General features: G+C 38.7%; 1 protein-coding gene across 4 annotated transcripts in view; it reads right to left on the bottom strand.

Moving 5' to 3' along the window:
* SCP2 (sterol carrier protein 2) overlaps nucleotides 1–26543 on the bottom strand; it is a 165499-nt gene that overhangs the window by 39552 nt on the left and 99404 nt on the right. For all 4 annotated transcript variants that reach the window (XM_079933816.1, XM_079933817.1, XM_079933818.1 and 1 more), the window contains one exon: nucleotides 14867–15020. In XM_079933816.1, coding sequence (XP_079789942.1) covers nucleotides 14867–15020 — 154 coding nt within the window. The remainder of the gene's footprint in view (nucleotides 1–14866; nucleotides 15021–26543) is intronic.

The following is a 26543-nucleotide window of genomic DNA, read 5'->3' as shown; positions in this document are numbered from 1 at the left end:
CTAAAGTCTGATTATTTTTATTTTTTTTACCTTGGTTTATACATAAGTTTTCTGGAATAAATCTAGTATATAAAATGTTGGAAGGGACTCTGAAGATTAACTATTTAGTGTATGAATTCCCTCTATGCTTCCTGAAATTTTCATTCCAAGGTCTAGAACACAGGCACTGTTTCAACAATGTCAAAGATCAGAAGCACAGGGGCTTCCCTGGTGGCGCAGTGGTTGATTGTCCGCCTGCCGATGCAGGGGACACGGGTTCGTGCCCCGGTCCGGGAAGATCCCACATGCCGCAGAGCGGCTGGGCCCGTGGGCCATGGCCGCTGAGCCTGCGCGTCCAGAGCCTGTGCTCCACAACGGGAGAGGCCGCGGCAGTGAGAGGCCCGCGTACCACAAAAAAAAAAAAAAAAGCCGACAATAACAAGTGTTAATGAGGATGTGAAGAAATCAGAACCCTTATAATGGAATTTTATTCAGCCATAAAAAGGAATGAAGTACTACATTCATTTTTATAACATGGATGAACCTTGAAAACATTATGCTAAATGAAAGCAGCAGTCACAAAAGGCCACATATTGTATGATTTCATTTATATGAAATGTCCAGAATAGGCAAATCCTTTGAGACAGAAAGTAGACTGTGATTGTCAGAGCCTGCAAGAAGTGGGACTGGGGAATGACTGCTAACGGGTACATGGTTTCTTTCAGGGGTGTTGAAAATGTTCTAAAATCGATTGTGATGATGATTGCACAACTCTGTGATATACTAAAAAACCACTGAACGTACACTTAAAATAGTGAATTTGTGGCATGTAAATTATATCCCCAAAAAAGCTGTTAAAAATCATTTTTAGGGCTTCCCTGGTGGCGCAGTGGTTGAGAGTCCGCCTGCTGAGGCAGGGGACATGGGTTCGTGCCCCGGTCCGGGAAGATCCCACATGCCGCGGAGCGGCTGGGCCCGTGAGCCATGGCCGCTGAGCCTGCGCGTCCGGAGCCTGTGCTCCACAACTGGAGAGGCCACAGCAGTGAGAGGCCCGCGTACCGCAAAAAAAAAAAAAAAAACATTTTTAAAGTGGCCGCTGCTGTTTGTACTGTTTAGGAAGAATACAGGATCCTACATTTTAATCAAATTTCCATCCCTAAATCTAACATTTTACCAGTTTTACCAGTAATTAGTCTGTTCAAATTAGAAATGGTTGTGCGACATACACAGGACAAAAGAATAGGGTTCATTTGCAATCAGCAACTCCCCTTGACCTCTGAACGGGCACACGGCCCCATCACAGACAGAAATCCAGCCCAGAAAGCCAAACTGTGGACTTCAACAGGTTGGATATATGCCTCACTCTGAACTAAAAATTAAAGTTCATCTTTTCCAAACTTCTAGGTGACATTTATAATTTAATATATAAAACCATTTTCAACAGTTTAACCAGTGACGTGAACTACAGAAATAGGAAAGAAAAAAGGAAAATAGCTAGATAAATCAGAAATCAACAGTTTATTGAGCAACTGAATGAGTGGCAGGTACTTTTTGTTAGTTTTCTAATCCCTGAAGTAGATATTTTCACTCTTTTCTAACTGAGGGAAAGGTGAACATGTCCTAAGCAAGCAGTGTGACGGAAAAGTTGATGGGGTGTTCTTTCCACTGATCAACACTGCCTCTCTGATAATTCCAGCCTATAAAAAAATTAAAAAAGATGTCGCATACAGGTGGCATTTCAGTAGTTTTATAATTTCTTCATTCTAACTGCTAATTAATTGGTGGCTACATTAGTATGGAGAAAGATAAAAATCAGATAAGATTTTTGCATGTGTTCTTAAATATCTCTTTTTAAATGAAACTAAGGGACTTCCCTGGTGGCACAGTGGTTAGGAATCCACCTGCCAACGTAGGGGACACGGGTTCGACCCCTGGTTCAGGAAGATCCCACATGCCGCACAGCAACTAAGCCCATGCGCCACAACTACTGAACCTGCACTCTAGAGTCCGTGAGCCACAACTACTGAGCCCGCGTGCCACAACTACCGAAGCCTGCGCACCTAGAACCTGTGCTCCTCAACAAGAGAAGCCATCGCAGTGAGAAGCCTGTACACTGCAACAAAGACCCAACGCAGACAAAAATAAATAAATATTTTAAAAAATAAATGAAACTAAAATCGTGTGTGTGTGTGTGTGGTGTTGTGTGTGTGTCCACTGTGTCCCCTGAGAAGTCCTGGAGGTAATAACAACAAGCACTCAGCCAGCAGCCACACTGTGGTTTCTAAATACCATTCTCCACTAAAAGGAACTAGGGCTCTCTGAAGAAATGGTTGATCTTAGGGCTGGGGCAGGGAAAATACAGGATGAGCCTGGAATACCTTCTTGAGCTAGAAAGCAAGCAAGTAATAAATAGAATCACAAGACAGTACAAGTCAGCTAGAAGGGGCTTCTGCTGGCTAAAGCAGGGACATTTTGAGTGTCAAAATAAATGATACTAATGAATTATAACCCATTGAATAAAACATGAATTCATGAGTTCATACCGATATATTTATCGATATAGATGAATATGAATAAATTTTTTAATGGGGGAGAAGAGAATCTCCCTTACAGCAGAATACCACTTAATAAATATAAGGTATGATGAAGTTAGAAAAATATCATCAGTGGATGCTAAGATGAATGAGTAATGGGTAAAAGTTGGATGAGGAACAGGATATTTACATAATCGCAAAACATCTCACCACAAATTACCTATTAAGTACAAAGGAAAAACAGTAACTCTTTCAGAGGAAAACATGGTAGATACCACCTTAGTCAAGAAATCAAAGCTAAACATCACCAATATAGGATAATGCACATCATGTGCTTCCAGTCATGGTGCATTACGTATACATCATCACTTCAGTGGTATTCCTGCAAAAAATGTGTAACCTGAACCTAATTACGAGGAAACATGTGACAAATGCAAACTGAGGGACATTCCATTCTTAAAGAATCTACTTATACTCTCCAAAAAAGTCAAAGTCAAGAAATAAGAAAGGCTGAGGGATTGTTTCAGATTAAAGGAAACTAAAGAGACATGACAGCTAAATGAACTCAGGATCCTAAATTGGATCCTGGACAAGGAGAAAGACTAAAGCTTATAGTATCTTTTAAAGAGATATTATTGGGATAATTGTCAAACTGTGAATACCTTCTTTGGATTAGGTAATAGCATTTTTTAAAATTTACTTATTTTTTAATATTTATTTATTTAGGCTGCGCCGGGGCTTAGTTGTGGCATGTGGGATCTTTAGTTGCCGCATGCGGGCTCTTAGTTGTGGCATGTGGACTTCTTAGTTGTGGCATGCGGACTTCTTAGTTGCAGCACGCAGATTCTTAGTCGTGGCATGCATGTGGGATCTAGTTCCCCGACCAGAGATTGGAACCTGGGGCCCCTGTAGGTAATAGCGTTTTATCAGTGTTAAATTTCCTGATTTTGATAGCTATACTGTGGTTGAGTAATAGAATATTCTAGTCTTTAGAAATGCATACTAAAATATATAAGGGTAAAAGAGCATAATGTCTCCAACTTTCAAACATTTCAGAAAACACATGCATATATATATATATATGCGCATATATGTATATATGCATGTAGAAAAATGATGAAGCACATGAGGCAAAATATAAACAATCTGAGTACAAGGTATATAGGAGTTCCTTGTACTATTCCTGTAATTTTTATGTCAAAATCAAGGTTTCTAATTAAAATACAAAATTTAGAAAATGAAAAGGCTAATCACCTACAATCTCACCACTACCAACAAGTTTCCTATATTCATTTTTTCCACATTGCTTCCTCTAGTCCTTGTTTATGAGCACACATACATGGGTACAACTTTTACTTCTTTTAACTTCTTATATCACTTAGGGTTTTCACCTGTTGACTTAAACTTTCAAGCTAACTTAGACAATTTTCCATTAAAAAAGAAAAACTGGAGTGATCCAAATATGCCTCAACCAGGGAATGGATAAGCTGTGGTACATCCATACAAACGAATACCACTAAGCAATAAAAAGGAACAGATTACTCACACACAAAACATGAATGAATCTCAAATGCATTCTGCTAAGTGAAAGAAGCCAGACTCAAAGGCTTTTTGATTCTATTCACATGATATTCTGGAAAGGGGCAGAAAACAGACAGTGGTTGCCAAGGAATGGAGGACAGGGGGAAGGGTCGACTACAAAGGTGAACAAAGAATTCTGGTGGGTGATGCAATTGTTCTGTATCTTGATTATGGTGGTAGTTACTTGACTGTACATGTCTGTCAAAACTTTCAGAACTATGCACTAAACAGGTGGACTTTCACTGTATGTAAATTTTTATACCTTAATTAAAAATAGAAAAAACAAGCAGGGCTTCCCTGGTGGTGCAGTGGTTGAGAGTCCGCCTGCCGATGCAGGGTACACGGGTTCGTGCCCCGGTCTGGGAGGATCCCACATGCCGCGGAGCGGCTGGGCCCGTGAGCCATGGCCGCTGAGCCTGCGCGTCCGGAGCCTGTGCTCCACAACAGGGGAGGCCACAACAGTGAGAGGCCCGCGTACAGAAAAAAAAAAAAAAAAGAAAAAAGAAAAAACAAAACAAAGTTGGGTTTAAAAACAGGTTTCACTTAACAGAATACAAAATGCAAATCTATCCTCAATCTGTGTCTTACATAAAATGAATAGGATGTTATAATAGTCAATACTTATATTCAAAAGTGGTCTAAAGGAAAGTTTAACTGTAAATTAAATGCAATTGGTCACAGTTCTTAAATAAGACCGCTCCTCTTCATTTTCATGGTCCCTGTTGCAGCACTAAACATTTCTTATCCACACTACTGCAACTGCTTCCTAAGGATTCCTGGCCTCTGGTCCCTCCACCACTCAACTCAAAGTAATACCAGACTGATCTACCTAAAGTAAAGTGCGATATAATCACATCATCTTTTGCTAAAACTCATATTCTGTAGGATAAATTTCAAACTCCTCAGCATAACATTGGAAGCATTTCAAAACCTTGATCCAATCTACTGTTACAGCTGCAACTCCTGTTACCTATGTATTACTGACTCTGCCCCTCTACCCAGGCACAACAAAATAATCCACCCTCTACCCACACAGGACAACCACTCTTATATTTTCAAATTGCGTACCTATGTACAGACCTGGGATGCCCTTCCTCTACACTTTTGCTGGGCAATCCTAGTCATCCCAGTTCAAATTTAGGTCCTTCATACTAATTTCTTCCTCTGGCCTTCTATAGCATTTTGAAAAAGGTATGTCTGCCTTCCGCATCTACTCAGAGGACCATACTTAGGGGCCTAAGCATATAGCAGCTGCTCCATCAAAGTTAGCTAAACTAGAAACTAAGGAAATCAGATCATGTGCAATCAGTACCTTAAAATTACTTTGTTTAAAACAAATCCTCATTTTAAAACTATATCTGCACCATCAGAGTTAGAATTATTTTCACAACTTTGGCCTTTGAAGTGGGATATGTTCTATCACTAAAACTATCAAAAATATCTTCAATACTTGAAGCCAATTTCTTTCAGTCATTAATATATCATCTGGATTTGTTCATTCTTCTGGCTTCCCAGAAATATCAACTATAGTTATCGTGAACAATTCTATCTCCCAATTATTTAGTCTCCTGAAAATAAAAGAACTATGAGGAGGGACCTCCAAGATGGCAGAGGACTAAGATATGGAGATCACCTTCCTTCCCACAAATACATCAAAAATACATCTACATGTGGAACAACTCCTACAGAACACCTACTTAATGCTGGCAGAAGACCTCAGACTTCCCAAAAGGCAAGAAACTCCTCACGTACCTGGGTAGGGCAAAAAAAAAAAGGAAAAACAGACACAAAAGAACAGGGACGGGACCTGCACCTCTGGGAGGGAGGTGTGAAGGAGGAAAGGTTTCCACACACTAGGAAACCCCTTCGTGGGCGGAGACTGAGGGTGGCGGAGGGGGGAAGCTTCGGAGCCACAGAGGAGAGCGCAGCAACAGGGGTACGGAGGGCAAAGCAGAGAGATTCCCACACAGAGGATCGCTGCTGACCAGCACTCACCAGCCCGAGAGGCTTGTCTGCTCACCGGCTGGGACGGGTTGGGGCTGGGAGCTGAGGCTCAGGCTTCGGAGGTCAGACCCCAGGGAGAGGACTGGGGTTGGCTGTGTGAACACAGCCTGAAGGGGGCTAGTGCGCCATGGCTAGCCGGGAGGGAGTCCAGGAAAAAGTCTGGAACTGGCTAAGAGGCAAGAGACCATTGTTTCAGGGTGCGCAGAGGAGAGGGAATTCAGAGCACTGCCTAAACGAGCTCCAGAGATAGGTGCGAGCCACGGCTATCAGTGTGGACACCAGAGACTGGCACGAAATGCTAAGGCTGCTGCTGCAGCCACCAAGAAGGCTGTGTGCAAGCACAGGTCACTATCCACACCTCCCCTCTGGGAGCCTGTGCAGCCTGCCACTGCCAGGGTCCCGTGATGCTGGGACAACTTCCCCGGGAAAACACACGGCGCATTTCAGGCTGTTGCAATGTCGCGCTGGCCTCTGCTGCCACAGGCTCGCCCCGCATTCCGTACCCCTCCCTCCCCCAGCCTGAGTGAGCCAGAGTCCCCTAATCAGCTGCTACTTTAACCCCATCCTGTCTGGGCGAAGAACAGGCGTCCTCAGGCGACCTACACGCAGAGGCAGGGCCAAATCCAAAGCTGAACCCCAGGAGCTGTGCGAACAAAGAAGACAAAGGGAAATCTTTCCATGCAGCCTCAGGAGCAGCAGATTAAATCTCCACAATCACCTTGATGTACCCTGCATCTGTGGAATACCTGAACAGACAACGAACCATCCCAAAATTGAGGCAGTGGACCTGGGGAGCAACTGTAGACTTGGGGTTTGCTTTCTGCATCTAATTTGTTTCTGGTTTTAGGTTTATTTTAGTATTTAGAGCTTATTATCATTGGTAGATTTGTTTATTGATTTGGTTGCCCTCTTCCTTTTTTTTTTTTAATATTTTTTTTCCTTTTTCTCTTTTTGTGAGGGTGTATGTGTATGCTTCTTTGTGTGATTTTGTCTGTATAGCTTTGCTTTTACCATATGTCCCAGAATTCTGTCTGTCCACTTTTTGTTTTGGTTTTGGTCTGTATACTTTTTAGCACTTGTTAACATTGGTGGATTTGTTTTTTGCTTTGGTTGTTCGCTTCTTTCTTTTTTTTATTACTTTTTTATTTTTAATAGTTTTTTTTAAAAAACTTTATTTTATTTTTTTTTTTTCTTTCTTTCCTATTTTTACCTCCCTTTTCTTCTGAGGTGAGTGGCTGACAGGGTCTTGGTGCTCTGGCCAGGTGTCAGGCCTGAGCCTCTGAGGTGGGGCAGCCAATTTCAGGACATTGGTCCACCAGAGACCTCCTGGCCCCATGTAATATCAAATGGCGAAAGCTCTCACAGAGGTTCCGTCTCAACGCTAAGACCCAGCTCCACTCAACAACCAGCAAGCTACAGTGCTGGACACCCTATGCCAAACAACTAGCAAGACAGGAACACAACCCTACCCATTACCACACAGGCTGCCTAAAATCATAGTAAGTTCACAGACACCCCAAAACACACCACCAGATTTAGTCCTGCTCAACAGAAAGACAAGATCCAGTTTCATCCACCAGAACACAGACACCAGGCCCCTCCACCAGGAAGCCTACAGAACCCACTGAACCAACCTTACCCACTGGGGGCAGACACCAGAAACAACGGGAACTAAGAACCTGCAGCCTGCAAAAAGGAGACCTCAAACACAGTAAGATAAGCAAAATGAGAAGACAGAGAAATACACAGCAGACGAAGGAGCAAGGTAAAAACCCGCCAGACCTAACAAATGAAGAGGAAATAGGCAGCCTACCTGAAAAAGAATTCAGAGTAATGATAGTAAAGATGATCCAAAATCTTGGAAACAGAATGGAGAAAATACAAGAAACCTTTTACAAGGACCTAGAAGAACTAAAGAGCAAACAAACAATGGTGAACAACATAATAAGTGAAATTAAAAATTCTCTAGAAGGAATCAATAGCAGAATAACTGAGGTAGAAGAACCGATAAGTGCCCTAGAAGATAAAAGAGTGGAAATAACTACCACAGAGTAGAATAAAGAAAAAAGAATGAAAAGAATCGAGGACAGTCTCAGAGACCTCTGGGACAACATTAAACGCACCAACATTCGAATTATAGGGGTCCCAGAAGAAGAAGAGAAAAAAAAGTACTGAAAAAATATTTAAAGAGATTACAGTTAAAAAATTCCATTATATGGGAAAGGAAATAGTCAATTAAGTGCTGGAAGCACAGAGTGTACCGTAAAGGATAAATCCAAGGAGAAACACGCCAAGACACATATTCATCACACTATCAAAAATTAAATACAAAGGAAAAATATTAAAAGCAGCAAGGGAAAAGCAACAAATAACATACAAGGGAATCCCCATAAGGTTAACAGCTGATCTTTCAGCAGAAACTCTGCAAGCCAGAAGGGAGTGGCAGGACATATTTAAATAAGTGATGAAAGGGAAAAACCTACAACCAAGATTACTCTACCCAGCAAGGATCTCATTCAGATTTGCCGGAGAAATTAAAACATTTACAAACAAGGAAAAGCTAAGAGAATTCAGCACCACCAAACCAGCTTTACAACAAAAACTAAAGGAACTTCTCTAGGCAGGAAACACAAGAGAAGGAAAAGACCTACAATAACAAACCCAAAACAATTAAGAAAATGGTAACAGGAACATACATATCGATAATAACCTTGAATGTAAATGGATTAAAACCTCCAACCAAAAGACACAGACTGGCTGAATGGATACAAAAACAAGACCCATATATATGCTGTCTACAAGAGACCCACTTCAGACCTAGGGACACAAACAGACTGAAAATGAAGGGATGGAAAAAGATATTCCATGCAAATGAAATTCAGAAGAAAGCTGGTGTAGCAATTCTCATATCAGACAGAATGGACTTTAAAATAAGGACTATTACAAGAGACAAAGAAGGACACTACATAATGATCAAGAGATCAATACAAGAAGATATTAACAATTGTAAATATTTATGCACACAACATAGGAGCACCTCAATATATAAGGCAAATGCTAACAGCCATAAACGGGGAAATCGACAGTAACACAATCATAGTAGGGGACTTTAACACCCCTCTTTCACAATGGACAGATCACCCAAAATGAAAATAAATAACGAAACACAAACTTTAAATGACACATTAAACAAGATGGACTTAATTGATATTTACAGGACATTCCATCCAAAAACAACAGAATACACTTGCTTCTCGAGTGCTCATGGAACATTCTCCAGGATAGGTCATATCCTGGGTCACAAATCAAGCCTAGGTAAACTTAAGAAAATTGAAATCCTATCAAGTATCTTTTCCGGCTACAACATTATGAGACTAGATATCAATTACACGAAAAAATCTGTAACAAACACAAACACATACAGGCTAAACAACAAACTACTAAATAACCAAGAGATCCCTGAAGAAATCAAAGAGGAAATCAGAAAATACCTAGAAACAAATGACAACGAAAACACGATGACTCAAAACCTACGGGATGCAGCAAAAGCAGTTCTAAAAGGGAAGTTTATAGCAATACAATCCTACCTCAAGAAGCAAGAAACATCTCAAATAAACAACCTAAACTTACACCTAAAGTAATCAGAGATAAGAGGAACAAAAAACTGTCAAAGTTAGCAGAAGAAAAGAAATCATAAAGATCAGATCAGAAATAAATGAAAAAGCAATGAAGGAAACGATAGCAAAGATCAATAAAACTAAACACTGGTTCTTTGAGAAAATAAACCAAGTTGATAAACCATTAGCCAGACTCATCAAGAAAAAAAGGGAGAAGGCTCAAATCAATAAAATTAGAAATGAAGCAGGAGGAGTAGCAACTGACACTGCAGAAATGCAAAGGATCATGAGAGATTACTACAAGCAACTATACGCCAAAAAAATGGACAACCTGAAAGAAACGGACAAGTTCTTAGAAAAGCACAACTTCCAAGACTGAACCAGGAAGAAACAGAAAATAAAAACAGACCAATCGTGACCACTAAAACTGAAACTATGATTAAAAATCTTCCAACAAGGGCTTCCCTGGTGGCGCAGTGGTTGAGAGTCTGGCTAATGATGCAGGGGACACGGGTTCATGCCCCGGTCTGGGAAGATCCCACATGCCGCAGAGCGACTAGGCCCGTGAGCCATGGCTGCAGAGCCTGTGCGTCCGGAGCCTGTGCTCCGCAATGGGAGAGACCACAACAGTGAGAGGCCCGCGTATCATAAAAAAAAAAAAAATCTTCCAACACACAAAAGTCCAGGACCAGATGGCTTCACAGGCAAATTCTACCAAACATTTAGAGAAGAGCTAACACCTATCCTTCTCAAACTATTCCAAAATATAGCAGAGGAACGAACACTCCCAAACTCATTCTACGAGGCCACCATCAGTCTGATACCAAAACCAGACAAAGATGTCACACAAAAAGAAAACTACAGACCAATATCACTGATGAACATAGATGTAAAAATCCTGAACAACAACAACAAAATACTAGCAAACAGAATCCAAAAGCACATTAAAAGGATCATACACCATGATCAAGTGGGGTTTATCCCAGGAATGAAAGGATTCTTCACTATACACAAATCAATCAATGTGATACATCATATTAACAAACTGAAGGATAAAAACCATATGATCATCTCAATAGATGCAGAAAAAGCTTTTGACAAAATTCAACACCCATTTAAGATAAAAACCCTCCAGAAAGTAGGCATAGAGGGAATTTACCTCAACATAATAAAGGCCATATATAGCAAACCCATAGCCAGCATTGTTCTCAATGGTGAAAAACTGAAACCATTCCCTCTAAGATCAGGAACAAGACAAGGTTGCCCACTCTCACCACTATTATTCAACATAGTTTTGGAAGTTTTAGCCACAACAATCAGAGAAGAAAAAGAAATAAAAGGAATCCTAGTCAGTAAAGAAGAAGTAAACTGTCACTGTTTGCAGATGACATGATACTATACATAGAGAATCCTAAACATGCTACCAGAAAACTACTAAAGCTAATCAATGAATTTGGTAGAGTAGCAGGATACAAAATTAAGGCACAGAAATCTCTTGCATCCCTATACACTAATGATGAAAAATCTGAAAGAGAAATTAAAGAAACACTCCCATTTACCATTGCAACAAAAAGAATAAAATACCTAGGAATAAACCTACCTGAGGAGACAAAAGACATGTATGGAGAAAATTATAAGACACTGATGAAAGAAATTAAAGAAATTAAAGAAATTAAAGATGATACAAAAAGATGGAGGGATATATCATGTTCTTGGATGGAAGAATCAACATTGTGAAAATGACTATACTACCCAAAGCAATCTACAGATTCAGTGCAACCTCTATCAAACTACCAATGGCATTTTTCACAGAACTAGAACAAAAAATTTCACAATTTGTATGGAGACACAAAAGACCCCAAATAGCCAAAGCAATCTTAAGGAAGAAAAATGGAGCTGGAGGAATCAGGCTCCCTGACTTCAGACTATATTACAAAGCTACTGTAATCAAGACAGTATGGTACTGGCACAAAAACAGAAATATAGATCAATGGAACAGGATAGAAAGCTCAGAGATCTACCGACGCATATATGATCACCTTACCTTTGATAAAGGAGGCAAGAATATACAATGGAGAAAAGACAGCCTCTTCAATAAGTGGTGCTGTGAAAACTGGACAGCTACATGTAAAAGACTGAAATTAGAACACTCCCTAACACCATACACAAAAATAAACTCAAAATGAATTAAAGACCTAAATGTAAGCCCAGACACCATCAAACTCTTAGAGGAAAACATAGGCAGAACACTCTGTGACATAAATCACAGCAAGATCCGTTTTGATCCACCTCCTAGAAAGAAAAACAAAAATAACAAATGGGACCTAATGAAAGTTAAAAGTTTTTGCACAGCAAAGGAAACTATAAACGGGACAAAAAGACAATCCTCAGAATGGGAGAAAATATTTGCAAATGAAGCAACTGACAAAGGATTAATCTCCAAAATATACAAGCAGTTCATGCTGCTCAATATCAGAAAAACAAATAACCCAATCCAAAAATGGGCAGAAGACCTAAATAGACATTTCTCCAAAGAAGATATACAGATTGCCAACAAACACATGAAAGGATGCTCAACATCACTAATCATTAGAGAAATGCAAATCAAAACTACAATTAGATATCACTTCATGCTGGTCAGAATGGCCATCATCAAAAAATCTACAAACAATAAATGCTGGAGAGGGTGTGGAGAAAAGGGAACCCTCTTGTACTGTTGGTGGGAGTGTAAATTGATACAGCCACTGTGGAGAACAGTATGGAGGTTCCTTTAAAAAACTAAAGATAGAATTACCATATGACCCAGCAATCCCACTACTGGGCACACACCCTGAGAAAACCATACTTCACAAAGAGTCTTGCACCACAATGTTCACTGCAGCACTATTTACGATAGCCAGGACGTGGAAGCAACCTAAGTGCCCATCGACAGATGAATGGATAAAGATATCGCACATATATACAATGGAATATTACTCAGCCATAAAAAGAAACAAAACTGAGTTATTTGCAGTGAGGTGGATGGACCTAGAGACTGTCGTACAGAGTGAAGTGAGAAAGAGAAAAACAAATAACATATGCTAATACATGTATATGGAATCTAAAGAAAAAACAACAAAAATGGTTCTGAAGAACCTAGGGGCAGGACAGGAATAAAGATGGAGACGTAGAGAATGGACTTGAGGACACGGGGAGGGGAAGTATAAGGTGGGATGAAGTGAGAGAGTAGCACTGACATATATACACTACCAAATGTAAAACAGACAGCTAATGGGAAGCAGCTGCATAGCACAGGGAGATCAGCTCGGTGCTTTGTGTCCCCCCAGAGGGGTGGGATAGGGAGGGTGGGAGGGAGATGCAAGAGGGAAAAGACATGGGGATATATGTATACATAAAGCTGATTCACTTTGTTGTACAGCAGAAACTAACACACCATTGTAAAGCAATTATACTCCAATAAAGATATTAAAAAAATAACTATGAGAATTCCATGTTTAAAATAGAATTTACTGCCCTACATGCATAATCTTCTATTCTGAGCAAATTAGACAGCTATACTAATATTCTGACTCTGGTAGCTCTTTATAGTTTGGCTTTTACTGAGGGTTTTCAACTCCGAATATGAACTACATGGAATACCAGAGGACGATACAGAACCAATGAATCAGACTTAGGAGGAAACTTAAAATTCAACGTCTTAACATCTTTTTATTTGATGCAATTCAATAAACATTTACTCACTTTGAGAGAGATCCTCAGAGGGGTTAGGAGAATCAAAGTCTTAGATCTCAAGGATTTCACATAACAAACAGGATACAAAACAAGGTAGATACTCTACAACTAAACAAAAATTGGATAGGGACCCAAAAGTTACAAAGTGCTGTGGATATTCAAAGGGAGATGGTACCTAAGATTGGCCTTAATTGGAAGTTAGAATTTTCACACAGAACTAATATTCCAGGCATGAAAGAAGAAAGTATAGAGAGAAGAGATTCAAGAGTTTACAAAACATGAGAATATAACGGACTCTGTAAAAAAGTGTTCACATATCCTTTGTGGAACCAAAAGTGTGAAAAAATGAATACATAATTACCAAGAACTTCAGGAGAGAAAAAGGAGCCAATTAGTGTTGAAAGCTACAGCAGGGTTAAGAGAATAAAGATAGAAATTATCAAGAATGTATCATAATCAGGTCATTGGTGGCCTTACCTGACCTCAGTGGTGAGATCAGAAACTAAAGACATTTCAGAGTAGAAAAACAAAAGTGGCTCAATATAAAAGGCTCATCATGAAAGAGAATAATTAAGGTAAGGAGAAAAACAGAGTTTTAGAATATGGAAGACCTGAACATGTTTGATGACAGAGCGAAAGGAGTCAACAGAAAGGTAAAAATGGAAAGATTCAAACGAAAGAAGGTATACTTAATATTTGGAACAAAGTTACAGAAAGTGGTTGGAAACAAAAGCATGCAAAGAGGAAAGATGGGCCTTGGAAAGGAAAAGGGACTTTTTTCCTCTGGGAAAAAAGGATGAGCATTTCTCTGAGAAAAAAGGATGAGCATTTCTCTGAGAGAAGAGCAAGGAAGTTGAGGGATCCTGAAAAGGCTTGAAAAGAAAGTGCTTGGAAATCTTAGGAGCACAGGCATTTGACAAGGGCAGGAAGAAAATCAGCAGGAGACAAATAGAAAGGATTCTAGCAGCAGTGAGGGCTTAGCTGGATTCAGAAACAGAAATCTGCGGAGATACAATCAGCATATTTGATGACTTTCTCCCAATAACCTCAGAAGCCCGGGACGCTAGGGGGAGAAAGCAAATTGTGGGAAAGGAAACCAAAAAATGACTTGCCTGAAATAAAATTACTCAAGTTGGCAGGGCTGAGACAAGTGCCCAGCCAGCTCTGGCTTCTAGTTCAGCACTCTCCTTTGACTATGCTGCCTTCTTTATAAACAAAACTTTCCTAAAGATGGTTAAGTTTAAAAGTTAATTGCCAGTTTTAAAGTTTTAAAACCATGCTATTAAAGCAAGGTAATGAAATAGTTGTTCTTTGAGCACTACCACAATAAAATTAGGACTTTTTTTTACTTGTATAACGTCATCAGTTGTGAAAAGTCAGAAGGGTTCATTGCCAGACAAAACCCAGAATGTCACTTACCTGGCAGCTTCAGGAAAACCCATCTTGTACAGCGTGACAACTACTGCTCCTCCGAGGCCTAAATTATGCTGCAGAGCAACCTTTGCACCAGGAACTTGCCTTTTTCCGGCTTCCCCTCTCAGCTGCCAGCAGAGTTCAGCGCACTGAGCCAGACCTAACAAATCGAACGCAGAACAGTCAGATTCCGTTGGTTTAGAAAGCTAAAGGCAGACAAGGGCTAACGTTTAATTGTGACTTTTAACTAAACCATTTTATTCAGCCAAGACGACGTTTGCCTAAGTAAGAACTTCTCTTAAAAGCCTGGAGGGTTTTTGCAGCTAGCTATTTTTTCTCCCTAAGTAATCTCTGTATTTAGACAATATTCAGGCTTCAGAAATTCCTTGTGCTCTTTAAATTTATCCAACCTGCCATTTTTTGGCAATGTTGAAAGAGAAAACACTGAATATACCGTTCTCTGGCTGACGCAAAACAGCATAAAATAATTTAATTTTACCATTTTTAATGTATCTAAAGAATATAATCTAGGACTTGGGAGTTGACTTTCCCTAAAATATTTAGCTGGTATGGGAAATTTTCCTATTATTCTCCTCAAAAAGTTCCTAGAAAGAATGTTTTCTAGACTAGCTATTCACAGCTATTCCAAAAATAGCACTGGATTCACAAAAATAGCATTTTGTCCTCTGGATAATAAAATCAGAGATTTTTAGAGCTGGAGAGAACTAAATAATGTTGAAACCAAACCCCCCTAAAACTGAGTTCCCTTACCGAGTTTATGATTAATCTCTCTATCCAAAACTTTATTCCCTTACTTGTCTCCTCTGACCTCAATCCCTTTCTTGTCCCCTCAATTCTGTGCTAACTGAACACTAATTAATCAGAGTCAGTTGACTAAGATTGCTGTTGTTAATAACATCGTTACTGTATTCAAATTGCTGTTGTAGATACCATCATACAAACTCAAGTTGTTTTTCCAGGCAAGATGAGCTCACAACCCCCAGAGCCATGGACCACCTGGCCAGAGAATCATAAACCAGACACATTCTGACTCCCAAAACCATGATTAAGAAATGTCACACATATACACACTACTATATATAAAATAGATAACTAATAAGAACCTACTGTATAGCACAGGGAACTCTACTCAATACTCTGTAATGACCTATATGGGAAAAGAATCTAAAGGAGTGGATATATGTATAACTGATACACTTTGCTGTACAGCAGAAACTAATACAACATTGTAAATCAACTATACTCCAATAAAAATTAATTAATAAAAAAATACACGTGTTCAATAATGAAAGAGAAATGTCACAGAAATGTCTTGAGACGATGATTAATTACAGTTTCCTTGTTCTTCCCCTTTAAAACATCCTTAACTCAAAGACCAAGATGGAGTGGATCTGAGACTTGTCTCCCACTCCCTTTCTTGGCGCCCTGCAAATAAACCCTTACTTTGCTGCAAACACCCACTATCAGAGTTTGCTTTCTGTGCCAAGCCATGGGCACAGGAGCCCTTGCTCAGTTACAAAGGTAGCAATGAGAAACTGTAAAATTAAGTAATTTGTGAATGGTCACAAAGCAGGCTAATTCCAGAGTTGAGATTAGAAGCCAAGTCTCCTGATTTACATCTGTTTTTCTCCCACACCAGCTATTCAAGGATAGTTTAGTTAAGAATGTTGGATAGACTGGTTTCATCGTTCCAGAAGCAGAGCAAACTGGTCTACCTATAAAGTCTTTTCTTCCACCTACACCCCCAATCACAAGGTCTGATTCCCGAATACCTATGACAGTTTTCTGTATAACCCCAACCTTCTCAAGAAATTTAACTGCCATTTCTCCTTTCTAAGCAATGTCTACATATTTTTACAGAATATATATTTTAAATACTGTTTTAAAATAAGTAATTCTACATCTTGTAATGAATTTTTGAATTGTGAACATTTTGAATATTAAGGTCAAAGTGAATAATTCTACTAATATATCCAAACTTTGGGGCAATCAGTTTTACTTGAAATCTGCCATACAAAAAGCTTAAACATTTATGAATACATAAGACCAAAAAAAGTATTCAGACTGGTCTTATGTATATGTGGGTGGGGAAATAGGGCTAGTTCTCTTCCCCAAAGAGTAAATATACATAGTTTATAAATATTTGAGAAAAATACTCAACTTTACCTTGATCAAATAGAAAGATACTGTTTTAACCAATCACATTGGTCAAGATGTTTAAAAATGGAGGTAATCAATGCTGGGGAGACTATGGCATGACAGCCACCTTCATACAGTAAGGGTAAAAGTTCAAACTGGTACAACCTTTTTGGAAAGCAATGTAAAAAATTATTAAGAGCATTAAAAATGCCTTGAAAACCATTCTATGGAAATAATCAAGCATAGGAAAAGTCTTACACACAAAGCTATCTGTTTATCACTTTCTTAGAATAGTGAAAAACTAGATAATCTACAAGTGAAATAACTGGCGAATGGTTATATGAATTATGACCTATCCATATGACAAAGTACTATGTTCCTATTTAAAATGATGTATCCAAAAATTTTAATAGTTTAGGAAAATGTTTATGATATAATCTTAGTAAAAAAAATGCAAGGAACCCTTTAGATATTCATCTACCCATCCATCCAACAAATATTTACTGAATGCCTAATATGTGCTGACACTGCTCAAGGCTCAGAAGATCTAATAAATAAGATAGGCATATAAAGGTACACAGCCTACTTAAGGAATAGAAAGTTAAGTGAATGAGGCTAGAGAGTGCTCAAGACAGCCAGTGAGAGTGAGAGAGAAGGGGGTGAAAAGGGAGAGAGGGAGTTGGGGGAGGGAGGCAGGCAGAAGGGGAGAGAGTGAGGCGGAGAGAAGGAGGGAGAGAGAGAACATGAATGTACTGGAAGCACCAGATTTTGCAATAATCTCAGTCACACCATACGACTGATTCTGTAGAAGATGTGGTATACTGTGTTAAATCTCTACTCATGATTTGCTAAACTCACTTGTGGCAAAAAAAGGAAGAAGGGAGGGAGGGAGGGAATAAAGATCCATGTTAACTTATTTATTCACTTTTAACAAAAGACGACAGTGAGAAAACATACTGATTATATGAGTTTTCTCGTTATCTGCTTTCAGAATAACCTGGCATTTCTTGCATTTCTAGAATCTAGATTTGTGAAGGGTGGAAGTCAAAAGTTGGCCTCAGAAATCTACTTGCCAAGAAGACGCAGAAGATAGTTATGAAAGCATAAACTATATGAGCAACACATTTTAAAATTTTTCCTTCCTTGGATAACTTCTGGCACTGAATTAAAAACCATATTTTTCCTCTCCTTGGGGAAAAAAAACTATCAAACATGAACACAATATATTTATAAATTGTGGAGGGAGATAGGAATGGGCATCCTGTCAAAGTAGTATATTCAAACAGTAATGTCCTTCTTAAAGTCTCTTACGAAGGGGAAAAAACATTTTAACCTTGTTACTTCATTTTACTACCATCTTGCTGCAAAAATTTCCTAACAAGATGTTGGTCAATCTTTTAATACAAAAATAATTAGCCTAGGACTCAGCTACATAGTTATATAGTCTGGTTGCTACTGAAAATAAGCTATTCAAATATGTATCAGGCACTCCACTAAGTACTGAAGATACAAAGAATTCACAGTGTAATATGAAGTGCTAATAAAGATAAGTACTAAGTGCTATGGAAATCCACAGAATGGAAAAACTACAGGGAATAATATCTTGAGATATTACCCGAGGTCTTTTCTTCCTCCTGCTTCCCTGAACCCATAGCTCTTCCTATACCATTAAGACAGTCAAGTACAAAAAGTCATAATTTAGCTTTAGTTTCAAATTAGACATCTAAAGACCTTAGCATAAACAGCATAAAAAAGCATGTTTTTCTATTGTTGGAGGCTGGCTTTTTGAGAAAGCAAAGATTTTTGAGCTTTAAAGGGCAAAAAGCGTTAATGGACTCAGCATACACTGAAAAATGCACAGTTATTAAGATCAGTTTTTCCCTCCAAAAGTTATAAAATTATCAACCTAGAATGCTATCAAAAGTACAATATATTTCAAGAACAAAAGTAACAAGGATATTTTCAGACAAAATAAGCTGAAAGAATTCATCACCATACTGTAACACCCACACTATAAATGTTAAAGGAAATCCTTTAGGCAGTAAGAAAATGATAGCAGATGGAAATATGAATTTACACAAAGGAATGAAGTGGTAACTACATTAATCTTAAATAGATAAGGTTTCTTATTGTTTAATCTCTTTAGGAGATAACTGATTATTTAAACAAAAATAATTTCTTGTGGGGTTTAAAACATATGTAAAAGAAAAATTTACAACTACAGTATTATAAGGCCTGGACAGGAAAAATGGAAGTATACTGTTGTAAGGTTCTTTTACTATTAGTGAGCTCGTATAATAACACTTGAAGATAGGCTATGATAATAAAGGTAAAATGGAGAAATAAAAAATAATCCAAAAGTAGGATGATGAAAAGAGAGAAATGGGAATAAAGGACAGCTGGGACAAAGAGAACACAAATAGCCATACTAATAATCATATCAAATATAAATAGTCTAAACACCCCAATCAAAGACAGAGATTGTCAGTGTGGAGAAAAAAAACAAGACCCAACTAAATGCTGCCAATGCACTTTAAACATAAAATCACAAATAGGTTAAAACTAAAAAGATAGAAAAAGATATACCATGTTAGCACTAGTTAAAATCTGAAAGCTGGAGTGGCCATATTAAATCAGCCAAAGCAGATTTCAGAGCAAAGACTTGCCAGAGCAAAGAAGGCCATTTCATGAAGATAAAGGGGAAAAGATAAAACTGTCTTTATTCACAGATAATATGATTGTCTATATAGAAAACCTGATGCAGTTTTAAACAACTACTAGGATTAATAAGTGAGTTTTAGCAAGGCTATAAGATGAATAAACAAAAATTGATTGTATTTCTACATACTAGTAATGAAAACTTGAAACTGAAAAAATACCATTCACAATAGCATCAAAAATATGAAATACTTAGGGGTAAATCTGACAAATATTTACCCCTAAGTATTTACCCCATAATCTGACAAATATGTGCAAGACCTGTACAGTGAAAACTATATTTCTGAAAAAAGTTAAAGACTTTTTAAAATAAATAAATATATTAATATTTTTATTAATTTATTAATTATTAAATTTTTAATTAATTAATAAATTAATTTTTAATTTATTTTATTTTAATATATTTAATAAATAAATTTTATTAATTAATAAATTATTAATTTATTTTAATATTATATATTAAATATATTTTGTTTATAAGTCAGAAGATTCACTATTGTTTGAATCTCAATTCTCCCCCAGATAAATCTATACATTCAACATAATCCTAAAAAAAATCCCAGGAAAATTTTTTGTAGAAATCAACAAGCTTATTCTAAAATTTCTATAAAAATACAAAGGAGCTAGAATAGCCAAACAACTCTAAAAAAGAAGAATTAAGTTGGGAGGCTAAGGCTACCTAATATCAAGAACAATTACAAAGGTACAGTAATCAAAACAGTATGGTACTCATGTAAAGACAGACACATAGATTAACTGGACAGAAAAGACAGACCACAAATAATGCCCACATATTTATGAACAACTGATTTTTGACAAAGGTAATACAGTGGACAAAGTATAGATAAATAAATGGCACTCCAACAACAGGAAATCCATATGTAAAAAATGGACTCAGATCCACACTTTGTGCCATACATAAAAATTAATTCAAAATGGGTCACAGATCTAAATGTAAGGCTTAAAGTATAAAACATCTAGGAGAAAACATAGGAAAAGATCTTTGTGACTCAGGGTTAGACAAAGATGTCTTAGACAGGACTTAACCATAATTAAAAACTTCTGCTCTTTAAAAGACACTAGCAAGAGAATGAAAAGGAAAGTCACAGACTGGGAGAAAATCTTTGCAAAGCATATATTTAGTAAAGAACTTGTATACAGGATACATAAAGAACTCTCAAAACTCATTGAAGAAGATATAAAGATGACAAATAAGCACATAAAAAACTGTTTAACATCATTAGCCAGTAGGAAAATGCAAATTAAAACCACAAGAAGATGCCACTACATACTGATTAGAATGGCTAAAATTTAAAAAGCTGACCATACCAAGTGCTGACGAGGATGTGGAAGAACTAGAACTCTCATACACAGCTGGTGGGAAGGCAAAATAGTATGACCACTTTGGAAATCAGTTTGACAGTTTCTTTTTTTGTTGTTTTTTTAAATTAATTTATTTATTTTGGCTGCGCCAGGCCTTAGTTGCAGCATGTGGGATCCTTTAGTTGCAGCATGTGGACTTCTTAGTTGGGGCATGCATGCAGGATCTAGTTCTCTGACCAGGGATTGAACCTGGGCCCCCTGCATTGGTAGCGTGGAGTCTTACCCACTGGACCACCAGGGAAGTCCCCAGTTTGACAGTTTCTTAAAAGTTAAACCTACTTGGGCTTCCCTGCTGTCACAGTGGTTGAGAGTCTGCCTGCTGATGCAGGGGACATGGGTTCATGCCCTGGTCCAGGAAGATCCCACATGCCGCAGAGCGGCCAGGCCTGTGAGCCATGGCCGCTGAACCTGCGCGTCCAGAGCCTGTGCTCCACAACGGGAGAGGCCACAACAGTGAGAGGCCCACATACCACAAAAAAAAAAAAAGTTAAGCCTACACCTGGCATGTGATCCAGTCATTCCACTCCTAAGTATTTACACAAGAGAAAATATAATCCGTGTTTATATAAATATTTACCCATGAATGTTCACAGTAGCTTTATTTGTAATAGCCAAAAACTAGAAACAACCCAAATATCCATCAACAATAAACATGATATATCCATACAGTGGAATACTACTCAGCAATAAAAAGGAATGAACTATTGATACATGCAAATATATGGACAACTCTCAGGCAGACAAAAGGAAAGATAACATACTGTAGAATTCCATTTATACAAAACTCTAGAAAATGCAAATTAATCTACAGTGACAGAAAACACTCCTTTGGGATGTGGGGTAGGAAATAGTGGGAAGGAGGGATTACAAAGATATATATATGACAAAACTTTTGGGGTTGATGGACATGTTCACTATCTTGACTATGGTGATGGTTTAACAGGTGGATATATATGTCAAACTTATTAAATTGTACATTTTAAATATGTGCAGTTGAAGATGGCAGTGTGGGAAGATGCGGAGTTAGTGTCTCCCCACGACTACGGCAACTGTTGGCTGCTGGTGGGGGACTCTGACGCCCAAGGAGATGGGAGGAACCCCAAAGTGAACTGGTAGGATGTAGGGGGACTGAGTGGGGAGGAGAACTGGAGGCCAGACAGGATCAGTGCCCCTGAGGCTGGGAAGATCAGGAGAGGCAGGTGGGAGGAGCCATCCAGGAGAAAGGGGAGAGGAGCGGAGGGTGATTGCCCTGCCCACTGGGGCCCAGGGAGCCTGTTGAGCTCCCAGGCTGGTCCCCTGCCCTCCAAAGCCCCCTCCAGGCCGTGTGGGCCCTTGGGAGCATAGGAAGGAGGCCAGGGAGATCAGGAGAGGCAGGCGGAAGGGGCCCTCCCAGACCCAAGGAGCAGGAGAGGAGAGGAGGGCGTTTGCCCCGCCCACTCGAACCCAGGAAGCCTGTGGGGCTCCCAGCTGAGGTACCCTGCTCTCTGAGACCAGGGGTGGGAGGCACGCCTGGACCCCTTCTGTGCCTTGAGCCTAAGCCCCACGCCCCACATTCCCCAGGGCCTTTCCAGCCCTGTGGGTCCTAAGCATAGGCCCTGCCCACTACCCAAACCTCACCCTTGCTTAGGCCCCGCCCTCCACAGCCAAAGCCTTTCCCCCCTTTTTATTCTTTTCTTTTCCCTCCTCCTCTTTTTTACTATTGTGGTACTGATATACCTTCCGGTTGTTGATTCATCTATATTTTTTATTTTTATATTCTTTCTAACATACCTGTTAGTTTCCTAATCTAATTTTACTTTTTACTTTGTTATTGTTCTTTTCTTTTTTGCCACCCCACATGGCTTGCGGGATCTTGGTTCATGAACCAGGGGTCAGACCGAAGCTCCTCCAGTGGGAGCTCTGAGTCCGAACCACTGGACTAACAGAGAACCTCAGACCCCAGGGAATATTCATCAGAGTGAGATCTCATGGAGTTCCTCATCTCAGTACCAAGACCCAGCTCTACTCAACAGCCTACAAACTCCAGTGTTGGACGCCTCAGGCAAAACAACCAGTAAGACAGGAACACAATCCCACTCATTTAAATAAATTTAAAAAATGAGATGGCAAAAAAATATGTCACAGATGACTGAGCAAGGTAAAAACCTACAAGACCAAATAAATGAGGAAATAGGCACCTACCTGAAAAAGAATTCAGAGTAATGATAGTAAAGATGATCCAGAATCTCAGAAACAGAATGGAGGCACAGATTGAGAAAATACAAGAGATGTTTAACAAAGATCTAGAAGAATTAAAGAACAAACAAACAGAGATGAACAACACAATAACTGAAATGAAAAATACACTAGAAGGAATCAATAACAGAATAACTGAGGCAGAAGAATGGGTAAGTGAGCTAGAAGACAAAATGGTGGAAGTAACTGCCGAGGAGCAGAATAAAGATAAAAGATGAAAAGAATTGAGGACAGTCTCAGAGACCTCTGGGACAACATTAAATGCACCAACATTCGAATTATAGGGGTCCCAGAAGAAGAAGAGAATAAGAAAGGGTCTGAGAAAATATTTGAAGAGATTACAGTCGAAAACTTCCCTAACATGGGAGAGGAAATAGTCACCCAAGTCCAGGAAGCACAGAGAGTCCCATACAGGATAAACCCTAGGAAAAATACACCAAGACACCTATTAATCAAACTAACAAAAATTAAATTCAAAGGAAAAATATTAAAAGCAGCAAGGGAAAAACAAAAAAATAATATACAAAGGAATCCCCATAAGGTTATCAGCTGATTTTCAGCATAAACTCTGCAGGCCAGAAGGGAGTGGCAGGATATACTTAAAGTGATGAAATAGAAAAACCTACAACCAAGATTACTCTACCCAGCAAGGATCTCATTCAGATTTGATGGAGAAGTCAAAAGCTTTTCAGACAAGCAAAAGCTAAGAGAATACAGCACCACCAAACCAGCTTTACAACAAATGCTAAAGGAACTTCTCTAGGTGGGAAATACAAGAGAAGAAAAAGATCCACAAAAACAAACCCAAAACAATTAAGAAAATGGTAATAGGAACATACATATAGATAATAACCTTGAATGTAAATGGATTAAATGCCCCAACCAAAAGACACAGACTGGCTGAATGCATACAAAAACAAGACCCATATATATGCTGTCTACAAGAGACCCACTTCAGACCTAGGAACACATACAGACTGAAAGTGAAGGGATGAAAAAAGATATTCTATGCAAATGGAAATCAAAAGAAAGCAGGAGTAGCAATACTCCTATCAGATAAAATAGACTTTAAAATAAAGAATGTTACAAGAGATAAGAACGGACACCACATAATGATCAAAGGATCAATCTAAGAAGATATAACTATTATAAATGTTTATGCACCCAAGATAGGAGTGCCTCAATACATAAGGCAAATGCTAACAGCCATAAAAGGGGAAATCGACAGTAACACAACCATAGTAGGGGACTTTAACACCCCACTTGCACCAATGGACAGATCATCCAAACAGAAAATAAATAAGGAAACACAAGCTTTAAATGACACAATACACCAGACAGATTTAATTGATATTTATAGAACATTCCACCCAAAAGTGGCAGAATACACTTTCTTCTAAAGTGCACCTGGAACATTCTCCAGGATAAATCACATCTTGGGTCACAAATCAATCCTCAGGAAATTTAAGAAAACTGAAATTGTATCAAGCAACTTTTCTGACCACAACACTATGAAATTGTAAATCAATTACAGGAAAAAAAACTGTAAAAAACACAGATACATGGAGGCTAAACAGTGCACTACTAAATAACCAAGAGATCACTGAAGAAATCAAAGAAGAAATAAAAAATACATAGAAACAAATGAACACAAAAACACAACGACCCAAAACCTATGGGACGCAGCAAAAGCAGTTCTAAGAGGGAAGTTTATAGCAATTCAATCTCACCTCAGGAAACAAGAAAAATCTCATATAAACAATCTAACCCTACACTTAAAACAACTAGAGAAAGAAGAACAAAGAAAACCCAAAGTCAAGAGAAGGAAAGAAATCATAAAGATCAGAGCAAAAATAAATGAAATAGAAACGAAGAAAGCATTAGCAAAGATCAATAAAACTAAAAGCTGGTGCTTTTTTTGTTTATCTTTGAGAAGATAAACAAAATTGATAAACCTTAGCCAGATTCATCAAGAAAAAAAAGGAGAGGACGCAAATCAATAAAATTAGAAATGAAGAAGGAGAAATCACAACTGACACCGCAGAAATACAAGGGATTGTAAGAGACTACTACAAATAACTATATGCCAATAAAATGGACAACTATGAAGAAATGGACAAATTCTTGGAAAGCTACAATTTCCCAAGACTGAACCAGGAAGAATTAGAAAATATAAACAGACCAACCACAAGTAATGAAATTGAAACCATAATTAAAAATCTTCCAACAGGGCTTCCCTGGTGGCGCAGTGGTTGAGAGTCCGCCTGCCGATGCAGGGGACACGGGTTAGTGCCCCGGTTCGGGAGGATCCCACATGCCGCAGAGCAGCTGGGCCCGTGAGCCATGGCCGCTGACCTGCGCGTCTGGAGCCGGTGCTCCGCAACAGGAGAGGCCACAGCGGTGAGAGGCCCACGTACCACAAAAAAAAAAAAAATCTTCCAACAAACAAAAGTCCAGGGCCAGATGGCTTCACAGGTGAATTCTATCAAACATTTAGAGAAGAGCTAACACCGATCCTTCTCAAACTCTTCCAAAAAATTGCAGAGGGAGAAACACTCCCAAATTCGTTCTACGAAGCCACCATCACCCTGATACCAAAATCAGACAAAGATGTCACAAAGAAACAAAACTACAGGCCAATATCACTGATGAACATAGATGCAAAAATCCTGAACAAAATACTAGCAAACAGAATCCAACAGCATTCCAAAGGATCATACATCATGATCAAGTGGGATTTACTCCAGGGATGCAAGGATTCTTCAATATACACAAATCAATCAATGTGATACACCACATTAACAAATTAAGGAATAAAAACCATATGCTCATCTAAATAGATGAAGAAAAAGCTTTTGAAAAAATTCAACACCGATTTATGATAAAAACTCTCCAGAAACTGGGCATAGAGGGAAACTACCTCAACATAATAAAGGTCATATATGACAAACCCACAGCAAGCATCACACTCAATAGTGAAAAACTGAGATCTTTTCCACTAAGATCAGGAATAAGACAAGGATGTCCACTCTTGCCACTCTTGTTCAACATAGTTTTGGAAATCCTAGCCACAGCAATCAGAGAAGAAAAAGAAATAAAAGGAATACAAATTGGAAAAGAAGAAGTCACTGTCTGCTGATGACATGATACTATATATACATAGAGAATCCTAAAGATGCCACCAGAA

The sequence above is a fragment of the Stenella coeruleoalba genome, assembly GCF_951394435.1.
Source record: "Stenella coeruleoalba genome assembly, chromosome: 1".
In the NCBI taxonomy this organism is placed as follows: Eukaryota; Metazoa; Chordata; class Mammalia; order Artiodactyla; family Delphinidae; genus Stenella; species Stenella coeruleoalba.
Note: the sequence above shows the minus strand (reverse complement) of the source record. Positions and strands in the feature narration are given on the sequence as shown.